The sequence below is a fragment of the Haplochromis burtoni genome, unplaced genomic scaffold (genome assembly GCF_018398535.1).
Source record: "Haplochromis burtoni strain Fernald_Lab_line unplaced genomic scaffold, NCSU_Asbu1 Contig_83, whole genome shotgun sequence".
NCBI lineage: Eukaryota > Metazoa > Chordata > Actinopteri > Cichliformes > Cichlidae > Haplochromis > Haplochromis burtoni.
In genome coordinates this window covers 1723327-1742915 of record NW_024582444.1, presented here as the reverse complement: position 1 = coordinate 1742915, position 19589 = coordinate 1723327, and the positions used below count along the sequence as shown (strand labels likewise).

The 19589-nt window shown below is 41.1% G+C and overlaps 1 protein-coding gene across 1 annotated transcript; it reads left to right on the top strand.

Annotated features, from left to right (window-relative positions):
- Window positions 1–87: 87 nt before the first annotated feature.
- On the top strand, window positions 88–18923 carry unc119b (unc-119 homolog b (C. elegans)). Its single transcript, XM_005926310.3, has 5 exons — window positions 88–880; window positions 13991–14104; window positions 14757–14856; window positions 14947–15119; window positions 16947–18923. The coding sequence occupies exons 1-5, from the start codon at window positions 610–612 to the stop codon at window positions 17057–17059; spliced, it is 771 nt and encodes a 256-aa protein (XP_005926372.1). The 5' UTR covers window positions 88–609; the 3' UTR covers window positions 17060–18923.
- Window positions 18924–19589: the final 666 nt, after the last annotated feature.

The window sequence follows — 19589 nt, the reverse complement described above, 5'->3', positions numbered from 1 at the left end:
GGCAAATTAGTTACTCTGGCAATTAGCCATTTCCTGCAAAGCAGCAGTCAAACACAGGCCTGCTGTTCGGTTAATATCTCCCCTGCGCCATCAACAAATAATCACCTCACTAGCTGCAAATATCGGAGACGTTTTATATCAATCAGCTGTTTGTCGCGCTGATTGCCGCGCGCAAAGCTCGGTTGTAGCGCAGACTGTGCGCAGAAGCACCAGCCGGTCTCTGCGCCACTGAGACGCTCTCTCTCCCCTCCTCCTCCACCTCGTCAACGGCAACAGCCATCTGCCGCCTCTTTTAATTTCAAACCCAGCAGATTTTCCCACAAACGTCCAGCTTCACTTGACAGAACACAAACTGCGTTTGACGCTGTGGAGGACAGCTCGCTCTCCGCACGTATTGCGCTGGAGCAGGAAGACAGCCGGGGCACATTTCGCACACGACACTCCGTCTGCAGAGACAGGCTGTGGGAAAGACGAAGCGGATTTGAATTAAGCACCGGATAACAGACAGCAACTCTGCATCCTTCGGTGAGGGAGGGAGAGGAGGGAGACAACTGTTTTGTAGCTATCTTGGAAGCCCTGGGTTAGGAGAGGGGGGAGGAGGAGCGGAGAATGAGCTATTCTTGCACCAGCAGAGGCAACAGCCAGGACCCATCAAGCGCTAAGAAGCCCGCCGGTAGTAATCCAGCCAGAGACGCCGGAGGCACCGACAGCGGCACAGACAGCACCAGTAACGGCAGCCCCAAGCAGACGGCGGCGATGAAAGTGAAGAAAGGCTGCAACTCGACCGACGTGGGGGTCCCGGTGACCACCGAGGAGCAACTGCTCGCCAGCACTGTGATCACTCCGGAGGATGTTCTTGGCTTGCAGAAGATCACAGAGAGTAAGTTCAGTGCTGCTGCTGCTGCTTGTGTTGGTAGGTGAGTGGGAAAAGGGGGACAAAGGTGCTCTTGTATGAGTCATGCATCACGTCATTATCGTGTCCCCTTATTTATGTAATCCATACAGGCCCTATTGAATAAGCGTTATTGATAAAGCGTCACTGGAGGTCCACTCTCCACTGAGCTGCTGGTGTACGTTTTTTGACAATTTGTGCGCAGAGGAGCATTCAGCTCTCTCTGATGGCATCTCAGTCCTGCGACCTGTGGAGGTGCAAGCCCACCACTGTAATGTGGAGGTTAAGCAGTGGAGGTGGGTGAATGATGTGGTGCATGCAGACAGCGTGCAAGTGAAGATGTTGAACCGGGATCAAAAGAAAGACTGGACGACCCACTCTGCATTTTAATCTCTGTTAAATTAAGCAGGGCGTCTTAGCTGGAGACGTTTGGGTGACCCAGGGGTCATCATTCAAAGCAGTCTGTGTGGTTCCTCTGCTTCAGTAAACATGTAAATAAAACAGGAGGCAAAGAAAAAATATCCCATGCCAGTGTACAAGTTGCAAAATGTGAATATGCTATAACAAACAAGCTTAAAAAGAAGTATGAAAACTATATAAATACACTTGTTATAATAAGCTATCCCTATTGCTAGCACTGTAATGAGTGTGTGCAGGCAGTATTTTACTGTTTAAGCTGAAGCCAGTTTATAAATGCAGGAAACATCATGATCGACTCTCTGTAGTCACATTCGCCTACTGTTAGATGTTAGTCTCTTTAGGCACTTTTAAACTCATGTGCTTGTTCCTTTTCATTACCTTCTGATGAGAAATCTGCTTATGACATTAGCCTATTACTTAATGCATCTGTTTTTTTAAAATTATGTCACACCTCTAAACATCCGAGAAGCAGGCAGGAAGTTCTTATGTTCACAAGAACTCCTACATTTATTATTAGTTAGCTAACAGGTGGCAGCGGGACGTTTGACTATTTGAAGGCCAGTGTAATACCTCACTTACACAACATACTTGCATTACATACTGAGTGTGATAACATGCAAATGCTCTGTGGGATGTTTTCACTGCTATTTTGAAACTTGCATGGGGATTTTTAGGCTCACCTCTGCATGTTCAGTTCTTCTCTATTTCTCTAAAAGCTTTCATTTCACATGCACCCGTGAGATGCCACAAGCAATACAGTGAGCGCTTGTCATTCCACTTCTCTCAAAAATATTCCTACAGCGGAGGAACCTCCACCTGTCTTCATTCCCTGCTTTACTTTTCCTTATTTTCTTGTTTCGCATGAGATTAACAGAGGACGATAAAGCTGTAATGATGAATGGGTCTTTGCTTGTCCAATCCAATATAATCACAGCTTACTGAGCTTTGGGAACATCCTTTGGCTCATCTTGCTCACAGCCATCGAAAACTCTAGTAGTTTCTCTAATTGTCCATTATGCAGTCTATTATTAGACACACACTAGGGTAATTTCAGCTTTGTTTTGACTTCATCGAGAACACGTGTACGCATCTTTGTGTTTTTAATCGGCAAGTCTGTGATCCCATAAGTGAGTGTGTGATGTGTTGCTGCAGAGGGACACGTAGGCGAGCACCATAATGATTCTGACTCCCACGCCGGACCCCGTTATGGTCTTGGAAACTCACTTTCCTATCTCGCAGCGTCATAGCTGGAGGCAAGAGGAGGCATGTGTGAATCACCACAGCAACGTGGATACACGCTTGAGTCACTACAGCAACGTGAAGCATCTCCCCTTGGTTACAGCCAGTGGAGCGTGCATCATCTCTGTTCTCCCACACACTTCCTCCTTGCTCTCCTCGCCTGCTCTCCCATGTTAAACAGTGTAGGTGATGGATTGTACGGACAGAATTGGATATGCGTACACTCACGCTTGCTTGGCCTCGTTTTTGGTGGTCAAACCAAGCAGGAGACATCCTGTGCTCTCCTGAGATGTCAGAGCCACCGAGGCCCTTCTGTTGTTTTGTGACTTGTCACTATTTTTTTCTGCTGCTGCAGATTGTTAGTGGCTGAAATTGAGTCCCTCTCTAAGTGGCAAGCCAGATTTAACAACAGTCTTGAGTTAAAGAGGTTTTTGTTGTTCTTGTTGTTATTGAGTGGTTTGAACCTGTTTGGAGCTCTGACATCCCACGAGGGGAAACTTCAGTTTGTAGCTTTTTTTTTTGCAGCGTAAAGATGTCACTAATCGTTTTGCCCTCCATTCATAATCAAAGCAAGCTGCTGAGACTGATTGGGATTTGCATAGACAGAACGGGCTTTCTACCCAGTTGACTGATTTGATCCTGATTTTGTTCTTAACCGAATCCTAAACTTAATCTGTCGAGTCAGCATGGAGCCTCAGAGCGGTAAGAAAGGCCCCCCTGCTGACATTGTGATTGTGTTTTGTGTCTCATGGGGAAGCAGCTAACTGCTATTTCTGTTGTTTTGTTTAGCTCTGAAAACAATTGAAAAAACACATCATTTTGCAGCAAACATACTGAAAAACTGCCCAGTATTCTCTTTCACAGCTTCTTATATGAGAGGATTTGCTGCATTTCTTTGTATATCATTGGGAATCAAAATGCTGTATTTCTTAATTATTACTTTTGCAGTGTAAAAAAAAGGAGAGAGAATATACATTCCTTAAATTGTCAGTTATTAAGTGATGAAACTTCTTATTGGAACTTAATAAGAAGTTAATAAGTTCTATAAAATGTTGCAGCCACCAACATACAGTTTTTGGCACTTCTGTGACGACACTGCATACAAAAAAACAGTTTATCAAAGTAACCCAGAACCCAAAGTCACAAAGAAAGGCAGCGAGTTGTTATTGCACAGAAGCAGCAACTGCATAACGTTACAGTTTATTAAATCTAGTACACACCCATGCCATGTCTGTGGCTGCCAGGCAACACAGATAGTGTCACACATAAAGAAAGTTAAATTAAAATTGTGCTTTTGTAATGTGTTATAGGTGCTTTAATGCTACAAGTGCAACCACATATTAACAGGCTAATGTTATTATGTGGTTGCTAGGCGATACAGTTATGTCAAATACGTCACGCGCATTGAAAGTTTTGTGTATATAAAGAAGTTGTTACTGTTGTGAAATTAAAAAGACACTGGTGTTGAAGGTGCATAAACTTTGGTTGCTAGACAACCACCATATTTGATATAGATAAGAACCCTGAGAGGCCTGAGGTATATCTGCTGTATTTTTCCAACATAATTAAGTGTTTGTTGATACAATTATTGAAACTTCACACTAATTGTTTTGGCTGTTACAAAAGTATTAAACTTTGAGTTTTAAGTTTATGGACTGCTTCAGTTTGGTGAGTGCAAACAATGTAGTGGAAAAACTTCCTAAATAGCTGCAGAAATGTCTTCACTTATTTTAATTTCTTTTTGGTTATTAGATGACGTGGATGATACTAAACAACATAAACCAGTCGTGCCGACTGGAGTGAGTATTTGCTTTGAGTTTAGCAGTGGCAGTGTGATCGTGCAGAGCATTAGTTCAGTGCGGATAAGCTTGTTTTAGCTGATTGGCATCAGCTGTTTCACATTTGGGCAGCTCAATAGCACAGGCATTAAAACACTGACACCATTGTTACTCCGATGATTATACTTCTGTAAACAGCGTCCGTTACCTCAGCTCTCCACACCCAACCTCCTCTATATTTACTGATATTTTACAGAGTGGATTTAATGCTCATACACATGTTATTAAAGGGGGTTAGCAAATGCTCAGGTGCTGCTTGGAGTCTTTGTGAACTTCCTCAAAGGCTTTTCTGCCCCCCAGTTTTTTTGATAACAACCACAAGAATATATTTTTAATGACTCTACAGGTCTATTGTGTTGCTTCAAACGTTCTGTTTCCAGCTTCTCAGATGATTTGCTGCTTGACTTTATCATATTATGGTAAATTGAGCATTTGATGATTTTGGTCTGATGGACAAACAAAATAAGAAGCTTGTTCTGATCAAACAGCTAATTAAGAAAGTGATCTGCATAGGAAAGATTGGGTGATTTGGACAGCTTATAGTGCATCATTGTGGCTAATAACTACTCATCTATTTCCTAATAAATCATAAAAAGAATTTAAACGCCTGTGGCTGGATTTCAAGTCTTTGTGCATGTTGGGGCTTACGTACACATGAGTTCTTTTTAAGGGTGGCATAGTGGGGTGGTGGTTAGCAACATATCCTCACAACAAGCAGGTCCTGGGTTTGATTCCAGTGACTGGCTTGGGTGACGTTTGCATGCTCGCTACGTTCTGCTGGGGCTTCAGCTTCCTACCCCAGTCCAAAGGCGTGCATGTTAGGTTATCTGGGGGTTCTAAATTGACCAATAATGCAAATGGTTATCTGTCTCTCTGTGTTAGCCTGCGATAGTTTGGCAACCTGCCCAGGGTGTATCCTGAGTCTTGCCCAGTGACAGCTGGGGATAGGCTCAAGCCCAACTATGACCTTGAACTGAATGAGTAGAAGAAAATGACATGGATTTAATTTTTTTAACTGAAAGATTAAATAATACAATTTTATGAACTTTGTCTCTGCCAAAATTGAATATGACAGGAACTTTTTCACAGAAACCCGAGCGATAGTTCTGGAGCATTGGTCGCTGTCTCATCCTCTGGATGACCTTCAATTCTGCAGCCAGTAACGATCTGACGTTTTCTGCACTCCAAACTCAGTGAAGTGGAATTGCAGCATGTGAACCACTTCCCCACTTGGTTTTCGTTTGAGTGTCTCTCCAACACAAAATAAAGACTGCCAATGTCAAATGACTTGAGTTAGTCAAACTGTAGGATACAGTCCTTCCTAGAGGATGAGTGGATGATGGGTTGAATGTAGTGTTAGGGTTTCTTATACAGACAACTTGGAGCCATTGAGCCATTGGTCAGCTCTATGCTGTGATGTTCATTCATACTCATTGATAGCACTAAAGTGGTTTAATAAGTATAACTTCCTGACTATCTTAAGAGGACTGACTGCACTGACATTTGACAGAAGCAGTCACAGAAATATGACCGTGTGAACCGACCTGTGACCTGTGAGGTCTGACCGAGGGATGATTTGAATAAACGTTTTTATAACCCACAAGCTCTGTTAAACAGTCAGAGCATAAACAGCCCACCTTAGTCTTTTGGTTTGTACTATTTTAACAGTGCATCGGTGCAGGTGGGATGCAGTTAAATCCTCCGTACTATAAAGTTAAATGAACTTTTTACAGACTTTTAGCAAAATTAAGCTCGTTTACATCTACCGTCCCTGGGAAGACCAGATTATGTTTAAATATCTTTAATCACACTGTTATCAAGGTTGTAAGATATGAACAACATGGCTCACTTATGTTTACTACAATGTAGTACAATGTTTTTGTAAATACTACATATATAAAATGCATTTTATTTAGTATAATAAAATGGGAAATAAGTGCCGAGGTTGTACAATTGAATATCACAGCTATGACCACCTTTATTCTTTAACACAGCCTGAACTCTTAGTGGGTTTTTCCTTTTATTTCATTAAGTAGTCTTCAGTAATAGTTCTCCAGGCCTCTTGAAGGACATTCAGAGCTCTTCTTTGCTTCTTCTCTGCTTCAATATTGCTGATATCTGGGCTCTGGGGAGACCAATCCATGACTGATAGTGTTCCACTGTGTGTTTGTCTATCCAGACATGCTTTTACTGCACCAGCAGTGTGTTTCTAGTCATTGTCGTGCTGAAAAATAAAGCTGTTGCCAGTCACGTGTTTTCCAGATGCCTGGTGGATGAAAATTTGATGGTATTTTTTCATTGATTTTGACAAGATCCCCAACACCACTGGCTAAACTGCAGTCCCAAACCATGGCGGAGCCTCCAGTGTGTTTTACAGACGTCTGGAGACACTCAATGTTGTAGCTCTCTCTTGATATCCTCCATACATACTAATGATGATAAATGTGCACATTATGTAAGGAATAAAAATTTCACATTTGGATTCATACCTCCATCAGACCTGTTTATACTGATTTTAGGTCCAGTTCTTGTGTAATGGCAAACCTCAGCCTTTTCTCCCTGTTTCCCTCCATTAAGAATGGCTTCTTGACAGACATCCTTCAGCTGAGACTATTTTCTGATGAGGGTGAACAGTAGAGGATCAGCTGAGGGGCCAGATGTATCTCTCAGGTCCTATGTCAATTCTTTACTGGAGGTTTTCTTATTTTTTTAAAGTAAGTAACTTAGAGATACTGCTCAGCTGCTCATCACACAGTACTGTAGACATACTTTACACATTTCCAATAACCTCTGTCCCTCAGACTGAGTAATGATGACATGTCACTTTAGCACATCTTCTTCCTCTAGCTTCACATCTTTTATCATCACATTGCAGGTTCTGGTCATTCAACATCTGCAGTCTCTTTAGCCACTCGTCTCTTCCTGCCTTTCTCTTCACTGTCCTTACAGCACACCTGCTTTGTCACCCCAATCTCTCTCTCTCACACACACACAGTTTCAGCCCTGCCCCCTCTCTCTAATGATTAGTTGGATTTGCCTTCATACGAGTAACTAAACCGGATTAGTCCATGTGAGCTGAGTTGGGCTTAAGTGCCTTCCTCATCCCACCTACGTAACCGGCAGATTGCTGCTCACTAGAATACAAAGAGGTTGCTGTCATTTTCTTTGGCATTCACATGTATTATTATGTACTCTAAGTGCAGGATGATGCCCGATATTTTTTATGGCAAAAGCTTTTTAAGAAAAAAATTTCTTTTATAAAATGTAAAACTTTAAAGACAAATAAAATGTAGCTTTTCGAATATTTATATCTAGCATGTCACCCAAAAAAGGAAGAAAGTAAGCAGTTAGTTTTTGACTATTCTGATCTAATAATCATTGCTGTGCAGATGCACTGTGCAGACAACGAATGCATCTCTGTTCATGCAGTATTTAAAGTTTAGGCTGGTTCTGGTTCAGAGTCTTACTTTTAGGTCAGGTCAGCCACAAGTTTAAAGGTTTTTCCTCTTCATGTTTTTTTATGTGGCCTCTGTGGTCTGTCGGTGAAACAAGCAGCAACACATGATGAGAAAGTCTTCCCCCCCTTCAGCTGTTGCACAATTTCTCAACACTCGTTCTCTGAGAGATGATATGACATTTGTCACATGACCAACAATGACACATTAAACAGGCCTGTTTGCATGCTTGTTGAGCTTCTTCTTCTTTTTCGTTTTGTTGATCAATCATTGAAATCATTATCTATTGCCTAAGTTTTTAAATTTGTCAGTTTTTTTGTTGGGACATTTTTTGCTGTAATTTACAGGAAAAGGTATTTCAGTTTAACGGTGCTGTTTAAGTGCTGTTTAATGAGCAAGGGTAAAGAAAAAACATAAACTGGAGCGATCCATCAGCATCTAAAGAGGGACACGCTGAACTAGATACCATTATTAGGTTCAGCTGTTGTGTTTATGAGCCTTTTTATGTGCCACTGATGCTGGAAGGTTCCTTAAATTTGTTCTGTCCCAGTGTTAACTGGGTGAACAGCTAAAACAAGCTCAGAACTGTTTATTTTGGTGTAATTGGGCCACATGGCGCAGTATGTGTTGAACTGTGAACCTGACCCAGTCCGACTCGGAGCTGCTGATCTCTGCAGGGAATGTTCAGGAGGACAGATATCTGAAATCACCTTAAGTTAAAATTATTAAATTTGGAGCACCTTTCTGGTTTACTGTAGAAGGCATCTTTTTCTGTATGTGTGTGTGTGTGTGTGTGTGTGTGTGTGTGTGTGTGTGTGTGTGTGTGTGTGGCTTTAAAGGCTTTTATTAAGATATTTACCTGCTCTTTTGAAAGAGTAGCAGCGTCACAGACTCGGTTTATTTATTTTGTAAAGATTTCTGTGCAGGCCCATCACCTGAGTTTACCCCAGATTCCTTTTAATATTACAGCAAAAAGTCGTAGAGCAGTTACTTTGTTGGAGGTCTTAACAAATGATCCAACAGTTTACATCTCCATAAAAACAATTCATCCTGTTTTTATGAAGATGCTGCTTTAAATTATTACATTTTTCCTTTATCCATCATTAAACCTTTCTGGCACAACCGGGCCCACCTGTGAGGATATTTAATGGAAAACTCTCTGGGGGTGTGAGGTTTCCTCACTCCCTGAGGGCCAACTCTTTCTTGGATCTGTTGCTGCTCTCTGATGCAGTTGTTTCCACCCCCTGCTTGCTTTTTTCTCTCTCTGGTTTTGGTGTCTTTTCATGTTTACCTGTAGGGCAGGTGGCCTGGTAAATGTTAACCTTACCATGCCTTAACACAGCTTGAATTTTGGAGGGAGGGACATTAGAAGTATTTTGGCCAGTAAATTAAGAAAAAGAAAAAGATAAACTGTTTACAGTAATTTGATGTAACTCAAATAGTAGATAACATTTTGACACATGCATATTTTTGACAAATCATTCCAGTAAATTGTTTCAAATCCAGAGTGCCACTTCAGACTCCTCTGACCAAAGACTGAGTCAGCATTTCCTTTATGTTAGCTAACCCTGCAAGTGGGTGAAAATCACAGCTCAGCTCTTCCTCTACAGCCTTTTTTCTTTTTCTTGAGTCTGAGGCTTCAGACTGCTCTAAATGCTCTAATTTGTTCTCTTTAATATCGGAGAGCAAATATCCTTAATACGGTATGTGAACATGAAAGCCCCACCCACCTGCTGGTCAAACTTAATATTTGCAAGTGGTATCCAATCAGAGCAAAGTTGGCCTGAAAAGAGAAGAAAATTAGCTTAATGGCTTGGTATGGATTGGGTTGAACTGAAGGGCAGTATATGATCAATGAGCATTGTTCCATACAAAGTTTTTCTACAAGAGTCCAAGAATAAAAAGATAGATCTGAAAATGAAGTTGATAGATCCCCTTTAAACCCACGATTCCTAAAATGTGGGCTGGTGAACAAATGAAAGGAAATACTTCATCATCCAAACAGAGCCTGTTCACTGTGTGTATCTTTTCTAGTATTCATGTGTGCAGCGAAGCTGTAAAATAACATGAGGACATACTTTAATATCAGCACGAGGCATCATTCATGTGCACGAATAAGATGCACCTATAAGAAGTGGGAATAAGACACTGAATGCTCTGATCAGCAAACCTTTGTTTTGTGAAGGACGTGGAGTGAGAAGCCACTTGAGGATTTTGTTAAAAGCAGCTGACATTTAAGTTTGAGAAGTGGTTTTCAGATGAGTTTCCTGTTCCCAGCAGCAGAGCGAGCACTCAATGGTTAAGGTTTTTGTCGTCTTCAGCACGTACCATAATTCAGTGTTGACTGCGGTGACCACTTCACTTCACGCTTTGAATTCACTTAAATTTGATCAGTCGCACAAACGCACATACGCACAAACTCTAAAAGCTTGGGACATGCTCTGTCTGGAGGTGTTCACAGCCCAGAAGAAGAGCTGGCAGTGAAAAACTGAAGTCTGCTGGCAGCTTCGTTTCTTTCTGGGAGCAAGTTAACCTCAGATGGCTCTGTGTGTGTTGGTGTCTGTGTGTGTTTAAGGCAAAGTGAGATCGTACACTTGTGAAAGGACACTGAGCCACAGACAGTCTCACACAACAAATCCATTGTCTTGCTTTCAGCCTCATTGTCCTCATGGGACTTAATTAGGAGGCTCAAAGGTAACTATTAGCAGTAGGTTAGCAAAAGGACAAGGACAACACCAGCTGTGGCACAACAGACTACATTATACATGTGTGCAGCACACACACAGACACACAAATGCAGATCTGCTAATAAAAATCCCACACCTTGCAGGCACAAATGTTGCATGTTATTAAATAAAATTATGTGGTTGCTGGGAATGTTTATGCTAGTGTGACTGTTTCATGTCTGTGTGTTGAGGCGGTTTGGATGGTCAGGTGTTGTGTGGTACTAAATGAAGCCGGGTATGCAGAGTTGATGTGTTTAGAAGAGCCGACCTCAGCATTCAGACTGACAGAGTAGCAAAGGCATCACAGTGTCACAGTGAATAACGTCAACTCTGTCAGGCGCGCTCACCGCATGCAGTAAATGCAGTTGACAACATGCTGCGACTTGGGGGTGAGGCTCTTCTTTGGGGGATGCTTCATACATAAACATGAGGAATAACACACGGGGGTGCATTGTGAATAATCCTCCATTTGGGATTAACGTTGAAATAAACAGACTCTCGGGCTCCTGCTCAGTAAAGTTCTCATCCTGACTGCTCCAGGCCAACACGTTAAACCAGGTACATTCACCATGAAGTCACACTGGTGAACTACTACTAAGCTACTAGTAAATATGTAGGTTACTTTTGGTTGATTATTTCCTACTCGATTCTTTTATGTGGGGCAACTTGTTAAACGTCAGTTTGAAATCTATTTTCTTTCACTCTTCATTTTTGTGTTTTTTTTACACACTACAGTTGTGAGCCACCCTCATTCCTTCACAGCTGGATAGGAAAATGGGAAATAGGTCCAACGATTTATTAAAACGTGCAAAGATACATTGAAAGACATTATATAAGGTAAGATTTTAATGCATTGGCAGCGTGTTTGGTATCACCTGTCACTGTCTCTGCTTCTGTTGTCCTCCACTTGTCCAGTTTCCTCATTTTTATGAGGACACACGGCCTCTGAAACATGCCAAGTTTTCATCTGATAACTACGTTTTATGTCGTCAAATTGTTATCTTTAGCTACAGAAATGGGAGCAAATAAAGGCATCAATTTGGCTGTGAGCTAAATTGCCCGTTTTGCAGACAGAACACTGCTTCATCCTTTGAGTTAGGTGCTTTTTTTATGCTTGAATGATTCATAGGTCGGTGTGAAGTGGCCTATAAAACAACACAAAACTGCATTCTTCTAGAAATGGTCAGGTGCAAGGACTGGACAAAAAATGATTGAGAAAGCAGCCAATGTCTAAAGAAAAACTTTGAAAGACCTTCAGACCTGAAAACAATGTCCAACAACTGTTTGTTTTTTTTGTAGGTTGTTGCTCATTCAGTGGGCGTGTCAGAAGCATTACCGAAGTTATGCTCGGAATTAGCATTATAAGACAATACACACAGTGACTCACCTACCAGAGGTGTAACATCTGTGTAACATGAAGCAGCATTCAGTGCGCCATTGTTTCTGTTTAAAGAAATGCTTTTTGGTATGTTTGGTTTAAACATAGCTCTGGTTGTGTGGAAACCAGAGTTTAGGCACAACTCTGGTGTCCGCTGACAGTGAGCCGGCCCTGCTGCTCGGAGGCACCATGTTGGTGGGAAACAGGCACACTGAGTCTATCTGCTATTTGTGACTTAGAACTACTGTCCTACAGCCACCTCAAGCAAGGAGTTATTAGTCAAAAATACCACCTGATTTCTGCAGCTTACAGCAGGCTATGTAGCTGTGGTCCTGCTATTCTATTGTCCCTGTCTTCCTCCTCTCACCCCAACCGGTCGCAGAAGATGGCCGCCCCTCCCTGAGCCTGGTTTTGCCGGAGGTTTCTTCCTGTTAAAAGGGAGTTTTTCCTTCCCGCTGTCGCAAAAGTGCTCGTTCATAAGGGGTCAGGATTGTTGGGTTTTTCTCTGAATGTATTATTGTAGGGTCTACATTACAATATAAGGCGCCTTGAGGCGACTGTTGTTGTGATTTGATGCTATTTAAATTGAATAGAATTTAATTGAATCAACTCATACTGCCTAAACTTTGAGTCGAAGCACACTGACCTCAGATGTGTTATTTGGTGTTGGAGATATCCGGCATTTCTAGCTGTCAGTGTGTTATGAAGAACAGCTGGTGGGCTGATTGGTCAGTCAGAGCTGCCTCTTCAGCGATTAATCATCCCCGAGGCAGCAGCAGTGTCCCCACTGTTTCACTGCAGATTTGAGCAGGCAGATGTGGTTGGCTTATCGTCAGCTGACACAGCAGATGAGTATGTGTGCATGTTTGTGTGTGTGTGTATGTGTGCGTGTGAAAAGAGCATGCCCATCAAGAGAAACTGCAGAACATACAGCGACAAGTGCCGATCTGTTAAGATCAAACAAGGCAAACACTGTGACATCTTTTAAACTTGCTGTGTGACTCTGGGTTTCTGTTTTGGCTCCTCGGGCCTTCAATGACCCATCCATTAAAAAAATTCCCCTCATCATACATGCAGCCGATAGGTAGATGTTACAGTTTCGCCTTCCCGTGGTATCAGATCAGCCAGGAAGCAGGAAGTGTCTGCTCTGCTGGGGAAGTCTAATAAGCACTGACACTGCCTGGTAAGGGCAGGAAGGATTAAGGGAATAAAAATAACTCACTTCTCTTTCTTACTGGGTGCTTGTGGGTGTTTGCCTGCAATTGCAATTGTGAGGAAGTGGCTCCTCTAACAGTTTTTCATCAGGATTTGTGCCAACAATGCAAGATAGGAGTTTTTTAAGACATTAGTCAGTTGCTAATAAGTAGAAACCGAGCTCTTGTAAATGATCCCTTTCAGTTGTGTGTTCATGGAGAAATGGCTCTAATAATACACTTGAGATTACACCTGGCTGACTGTGGCAGTCCTAGTTATTATTAAAAGACTAAATGTTTAGTGTTTACAGTTATGCACCAATTCTCCAAAAGGCACATCACAAACAGTGGACGTGACGCCTAACAAACATTTACCAGCCACAGCCGCTTGTGTCAGTCAGCAGTCATGTTGCTTACTGCTTAACCTTAATTGGAAAGTTGAAAATGAGACGGAAGCGGTTTTGTACCAGGCAGCAAACGCCCTTTTCTCTGTTCTAAAGTTCTCTGTGGTTTTAGAGACAAACTCAACTTGACCTGTGAAGACCAGCAGACTGCTTTTTTTGCACTTCTACACTGATTTTGTTTTACTGCCTTGGAGGTTTCAGGTTGATTAAAATAACCTTTTACTCCTAAATAAGATGAGGAAACACACAATCTGTCCCCCCCTTCCATTGCTACTTGTGAATTTTTAATACTCTCTGCTTGCTGAGTGTCAAAAGGTATTGATTTTTCAATACCCAGACATACTTATTTCCTTAAGATGTATTTAGTAGGGAGTAAACTTCCTGCAAACTCTCATTTTTGTGTCTAATCTATAACTATTTTACCTCCTTTCTCTCCCCCTCTCAGATTATTTGTGTAGCCCAGAGGAGAACATTTACAACATCGACTTCACCAGGTTCAAGATCAGAGATATGGAGACCGGCACAGTGCTGTTTGAAATCACCAAACCCCCGTCTACAGGTCAGTCTTCTGCATTCATATATTTCATTGTCAACTATTTATTTAAAAAAAGAGAAATTTCCATCATGAAATGCTGTAAAGCGTATGAGTTTCAAACACTACATAAATATTTAAGAAATTGTTTGGAATACGCTATATTGTAGCTACAGCTCTATAATCCCTTTGAATATGACTGTTGTGAGCTAATTAATCAAATAGAAATCGATATTGTTTATTCACCAGCTTCCAATCAGCAGCTCACGGGAGACATTACGTTATAGTTGTTGTTAAATACAATAAAATATATAATAAATATTCTTTACATTAGGAGATTTCAAAGTGAGAGCGTTGCAGGATGGGTTGATAATGTGTTTTGTACATTCTGTAGTTTGAGTAGTGGTTTGGTCTATTTACCTCTAAAAACAGAGTCAACCACAGCCCATCCTTTTAGAGGAACTAAGCTACAAAAGTAGGGCTCAAATTGAAGGAAGACAACAAAAATTATAAGATGCGTTAGGAAAGAAAATCTGTCCTTTTTCTTCACCAAATAAATACATTTTTCCTACTTGGTGCCATCCAGCACAATATAAATCTGCCATTTCTATTAGGCTTCCATCTACGAAGGTTTATCTTGTACTTTAATCTGCTCCATGCAAACTGGTCTTCACTTCAGATAAAGGAAGTGAGAAGAGGGATATTGACCCAAATGCCGGCCGATTCGTCCGTTACCAGTTCACCCCTGCGTTTCTCCGACTGCGGCAAGTTGGAGCCACGTAAGTGAGAATGTGTGTGAATCTTTATTGACAAGGAAACGGTTAACAAAGGAAAGAATGAACCTTGTCTGTGTATGTTTTTCCTTCCAGTGTTGAGTTCACAGTCGGAGACAGACCGATAGAGAATTTCAGGATGATTGAGAGGCACTATTTCAGAGAGAAGTTGCTCAAGAGTTTTGACTTTGAGTTTGGCTTTTGCATGCCCAGCAGCAAGAACACCTGTGAACACATCTACGAGTTCCCACCTCTGTCTGAAGACATCAGTAAGTCTGTGCACCCACTAGAATATAGGTCTTGTGGAACAAACAGCATGCACACATGCTGTTTACCTTCTTTCTGAACCTCCCTGAGCCTGGGGTTACTGGAGGTTTCTTCCTGTTAAAAGGGAGTTTTTCCATCCCACTGTTGCCAAAGCATTTGCTCAAAGGGAGTCATATGATTGTTGGGGTTTTCTCTATTTTCTTTCTATTATTCCAGCATCTTTACCTTACAATATAAATCACCTTGAGACAACTATTGTTGTCATTTGGCACTATATAAATTAAACTGAACTTGTAAGGCTTTATATATATATCATAGAAAATCATCTGGTCCTTAGCAGGTCTTAATCAAGTAAGAAGTTCCACGAGGATTAATAGGGCAAGGAGAAGCCAAGTGCTTATAAAAAAATGCACTTGAATAACTGATGAACTGCAAGTATTAGCACCTCTATAAAAGCAGAGGTTTTGACAGTTTGCAGGTTTGGGGCAATCAGGTGTGTGTTTGCGCAATGCCAAGGAGGAAATCAGCAATAATATCTGAGAAAAAGTTGTTGCTACTCATCAGTCTGGGAAAGAGTTTTAAGGTCATTTCCAAGTCATTATCTGAAGTCCATCATTCAGAAGTGAGAAAGTATATTTACAAGTGGAAAACATTCAAGGGACTTGCTAATCTTCCCAGGCGTGGATGTCCCAGCATATTTACCACAAGGTGCAATGCTTAGATAAACTACAGAGAACCCAAGAGCAGCATCTCAGACTCTTTCACGGTAGCACGAGGCTTTTACGAGGCACTGCTGTCTGAACATGGGCAAAAAAATCCATATTCCTCAACCAATTTGAGCCACAGACCCAATTTTGGGTTGGGTTTTTTTTATTTATTTATGTTTTTACAAAACAAGTCCATAAATCTTGTTCAATAAAGGGTTTGTACCAAAGTACTCTCAACTTAAATGTGAGGCCATCTGTCTGGTAGCTGAAGCTTGGCAAAAACTGGGTCATGCAACAGAACAACGATCCAGAGCACAGCAGAAACTTTACAATAGAGTGATGGAAAAAGTCCCAGTCAAAGTCCAGACATCAAAATCATAGAAATGCTGTGGTGGGACTTTAAGAGAGCTGTGAAAAAACAAATGACTTCAAACCTCAATGAACTAAAGAAGAGTGGGCCAAAATGCTGTAATCTGCAATACCAGGCATTGGCCAGTGCGCTGGTCTGTCGGCCAGTGCCTGGTATGCCAGATTACCAGTCCAGCCCTGCTCAAAACTACAACTGGCAACCTCATGGTGGCAATAGAGAAGAAGCCACCAAAGCTTCCTGAGAATCAGGAAGTACCTGACAGCTTCGGTGCTCAGGAAGCTTTATCGAGTAGCTACTCAGATATTTAATTGTCAGCTTAAGTTGGGTGGGGAGAAAACATTCAGAAATACTTTAGCCTATCGTGTATTGTAATGACATATTAACTAAGTAAATGACACAGTTTTAATGTAAGCAACATAGTGAATTTACTACAGGGCATATTTGTCAGTCAAACAAGTGAATTAAGTGAACTCAGTGTGTCTTGAATACATATTTACCAGTTATTTATGTATTAAAGTAACATTATGTTTACTTCTTTCAATCATTTTAGAATGACAGCTATGCATCTCATTGGGTTTACACTTTTTTTCTCTTAAAACTACATACTTTATAAATTTTTAGTAATTCAGTTGCATAATAGGCCCAATGAAGGTGTTGCTTTTACTTTTTAAAATTATTTTCTGTTCTGATCTGACCAGAGTAGATTAGGAGCCGGTCTTCTAAAAGCTGCAATGTTTTCTGTCTGCTTGCAGTCAGAGAGATGATCCTGCACCCGTATGAGACACAGTCGGACAGCTTCTACTTTGTGGACAATAAGTTGGTGATGCACAACAAGGCAGACTACTCGTACAATGGCGGGACGTAGAGGTGGCACGCTAACAGGAGAGCAAGCGGAGTTATGGACTAAACCCGAGGGACGATCAAAATACACGTGTGGGGTTAACGTCCTGTTGATCCTGCAGTCCCTCTCCCTGTATCTCTTCCTCTCCCTCTTTGTTTTTCCTTCAGAGAGGATGCCGTCAAGAAAAGGCCCACACAGATGTGACACTTATAATCTGTGAGAGTGTGTGTGTGTGTGTGTGTGTGTGTAAGCACATCTGGGTTTATCAAAGCCTAACAGGAAACACACACACACACACACACTGATGCACAGAGCTCAGTGTTGCGTCGCTGTAACAAAGTGTGTTTGTAACATGATAAACTTGCAAGTAAGCAACTTTTTAGGAATTATCAAATGGTTTTTGCTCTCTAGCCACGTCATGAAGTGAAAAAAGAAAAAAATCTTTAATTATTGGTAGAAATTATTTACATTTTAGGGTTTAGAAACGCGTCTGAAAACGTGTTTTTAGGACTTAAAAACAGTCTTTTGGAAATCTGTTCTCAGATTCAGTGAGTCTGTGTGTTTTGTATGCGTGTGTGTGTTTGTATGTGCGTGTGTCTACCCTTGCTTTTAGTGTCTTTTGTATGATCGTCTGTGTGTATAAGTTTGATGCATGATTGATTTAAATGTCAATAACATGAACATCTGGTTGGCAAAGTTCAAATAGATTTCCAAACCCGTTTAGTGCATATTCTACAAAGTAGGCAGTAAGTAGTTATTTTGTATTTATAATTCCCTCCCCCTGTCCCTTTATTCCTTTTAGTTTTAGTAGGACTTGTGTTTATTATATCTGCTCAAAGCGCAACATTTTACAACAATCAGGAAACTTATAAAGACAAGCTGAGCTGATATGAAATGTACTTTGTCATCTGTGAAAATTCAACTGTACTTCCAGCCCCATGTTTCGTTGTTTAAGTGATAAAGAAAACTTTAGAGAGGTGCAAATTATGTGTTTCAGAAGTTTCAAAAGAGACCAAAAGGAAAACATGGGTTAGCAAATGTTCATGTTCACCCTGAAATGTTCTGCAAAAAAAGAAAGGATAAGGAATGTAGCAGCAGTTACTTAAAGAACAGGTCACCCTTAAATCTCTTCCATTCTGTTGTTTCTTCCTGCAGTCGTTCTCGTCATGTCTTGTGTGATGCGGATATTTTCTCTTTCTCAGTTTTTTTCCCTGTAATATCTTATTTTCTGTCAAATAGTTTTCATTCAGAGACATTCCAGCGATTTGGACCCGAGTATGGTGATCCGAACACAGGATTGCTCCATACTGTAATATGCTCACTGTGCTTTTTGTCTGTTTGTGCTGAGACTCAAGAGCAACCACATAGTTTCCTGCATTTCTTTCCCTCATCACACACTCTAATTTGATGCACTAGAGATTGATATTAGTTTATGTGACTGATGATTTTAATGAGTCTAAATTTAAAATGCAGTTAATTTAGACAGATACTGCATCGTATTTGCAAACACTCACAAATCTATGAATAACAGACCAGCTGAATCAAAGTTACTCAAATGTACCTGCTGGGTGTTCAGATCAACAGAGGAAATTGTGGACATGGATTGATTCAAACTGGCACTGCTTTGTTGATTTCATCCTGCACAACAGACAAAGTATGAAACATTTATAATAGTTGTGAAATGAACAGGAGGGGACTCAGATTTGACTTAATCAGAGATTAAGCCAATTAACATGAATGTTATTTTAAAAAAAATGTAATACAGATATGTAGAACAGATTTATATATGACTGTGACTCGTGCAAATTATTTTGAACTCGGGAAGTTTTTGACAATACAAATGTTGGTGTGACTGAAAAAAGTAAAAATAAAAGATTTTGAAATATCACTGTCTTGGCTGCTATTTGTGTGGGTGTGCCTGTCTATCTGTTGAGTAAATGAAGGTGACACTTTGTTGAAGTAGTGCTTTATTTCTACAGAATAGAAGTGGGTGGGTCAGAAATCTTGTTCAGTTTGGAAAAGTACACATTTCTCTGCTGGGATGTTCTGCCTCAACATCTTCATTTTTTCACATTCTCTTGTATAAAACAAAAAACAAGGAGAGAACATGGACACTAACCTCTGCGACCGGTACATCCTGTTGGCAGCCTCTTATCTCTGTTACCCAACCAACCAACGTTTTCATCTGTAATGACTGGGCACAGTCACCTTCCTGCCATTTATTTGTGCGCTTTCTTGGAGTGAATCTTTCAAAGGGAAAGCTTTTAAAAATCCTATTTGCTTTAATTAATCCTTCTGTTTAGTGTTAAGGTGAATACAGGATACAGTTAGCTTAGAGAGTAGAAACAGAGGGAAACAGAGTCTGGCTCCATTTAAAATGTAAGGGTTAGCCTACCAGACCCTATAAAGCTCACTTATTAATATACTACAGCAGGGGTTGGCAACCCTGGGCACGCGTGCCACAGCTGGCACACGAAGGGTTAACTGATGGCATGACCATAGCGGGACTGGCCAGTGGGCGATTTTTCGTTTCTATGGCCCAATTTGGGGGGGG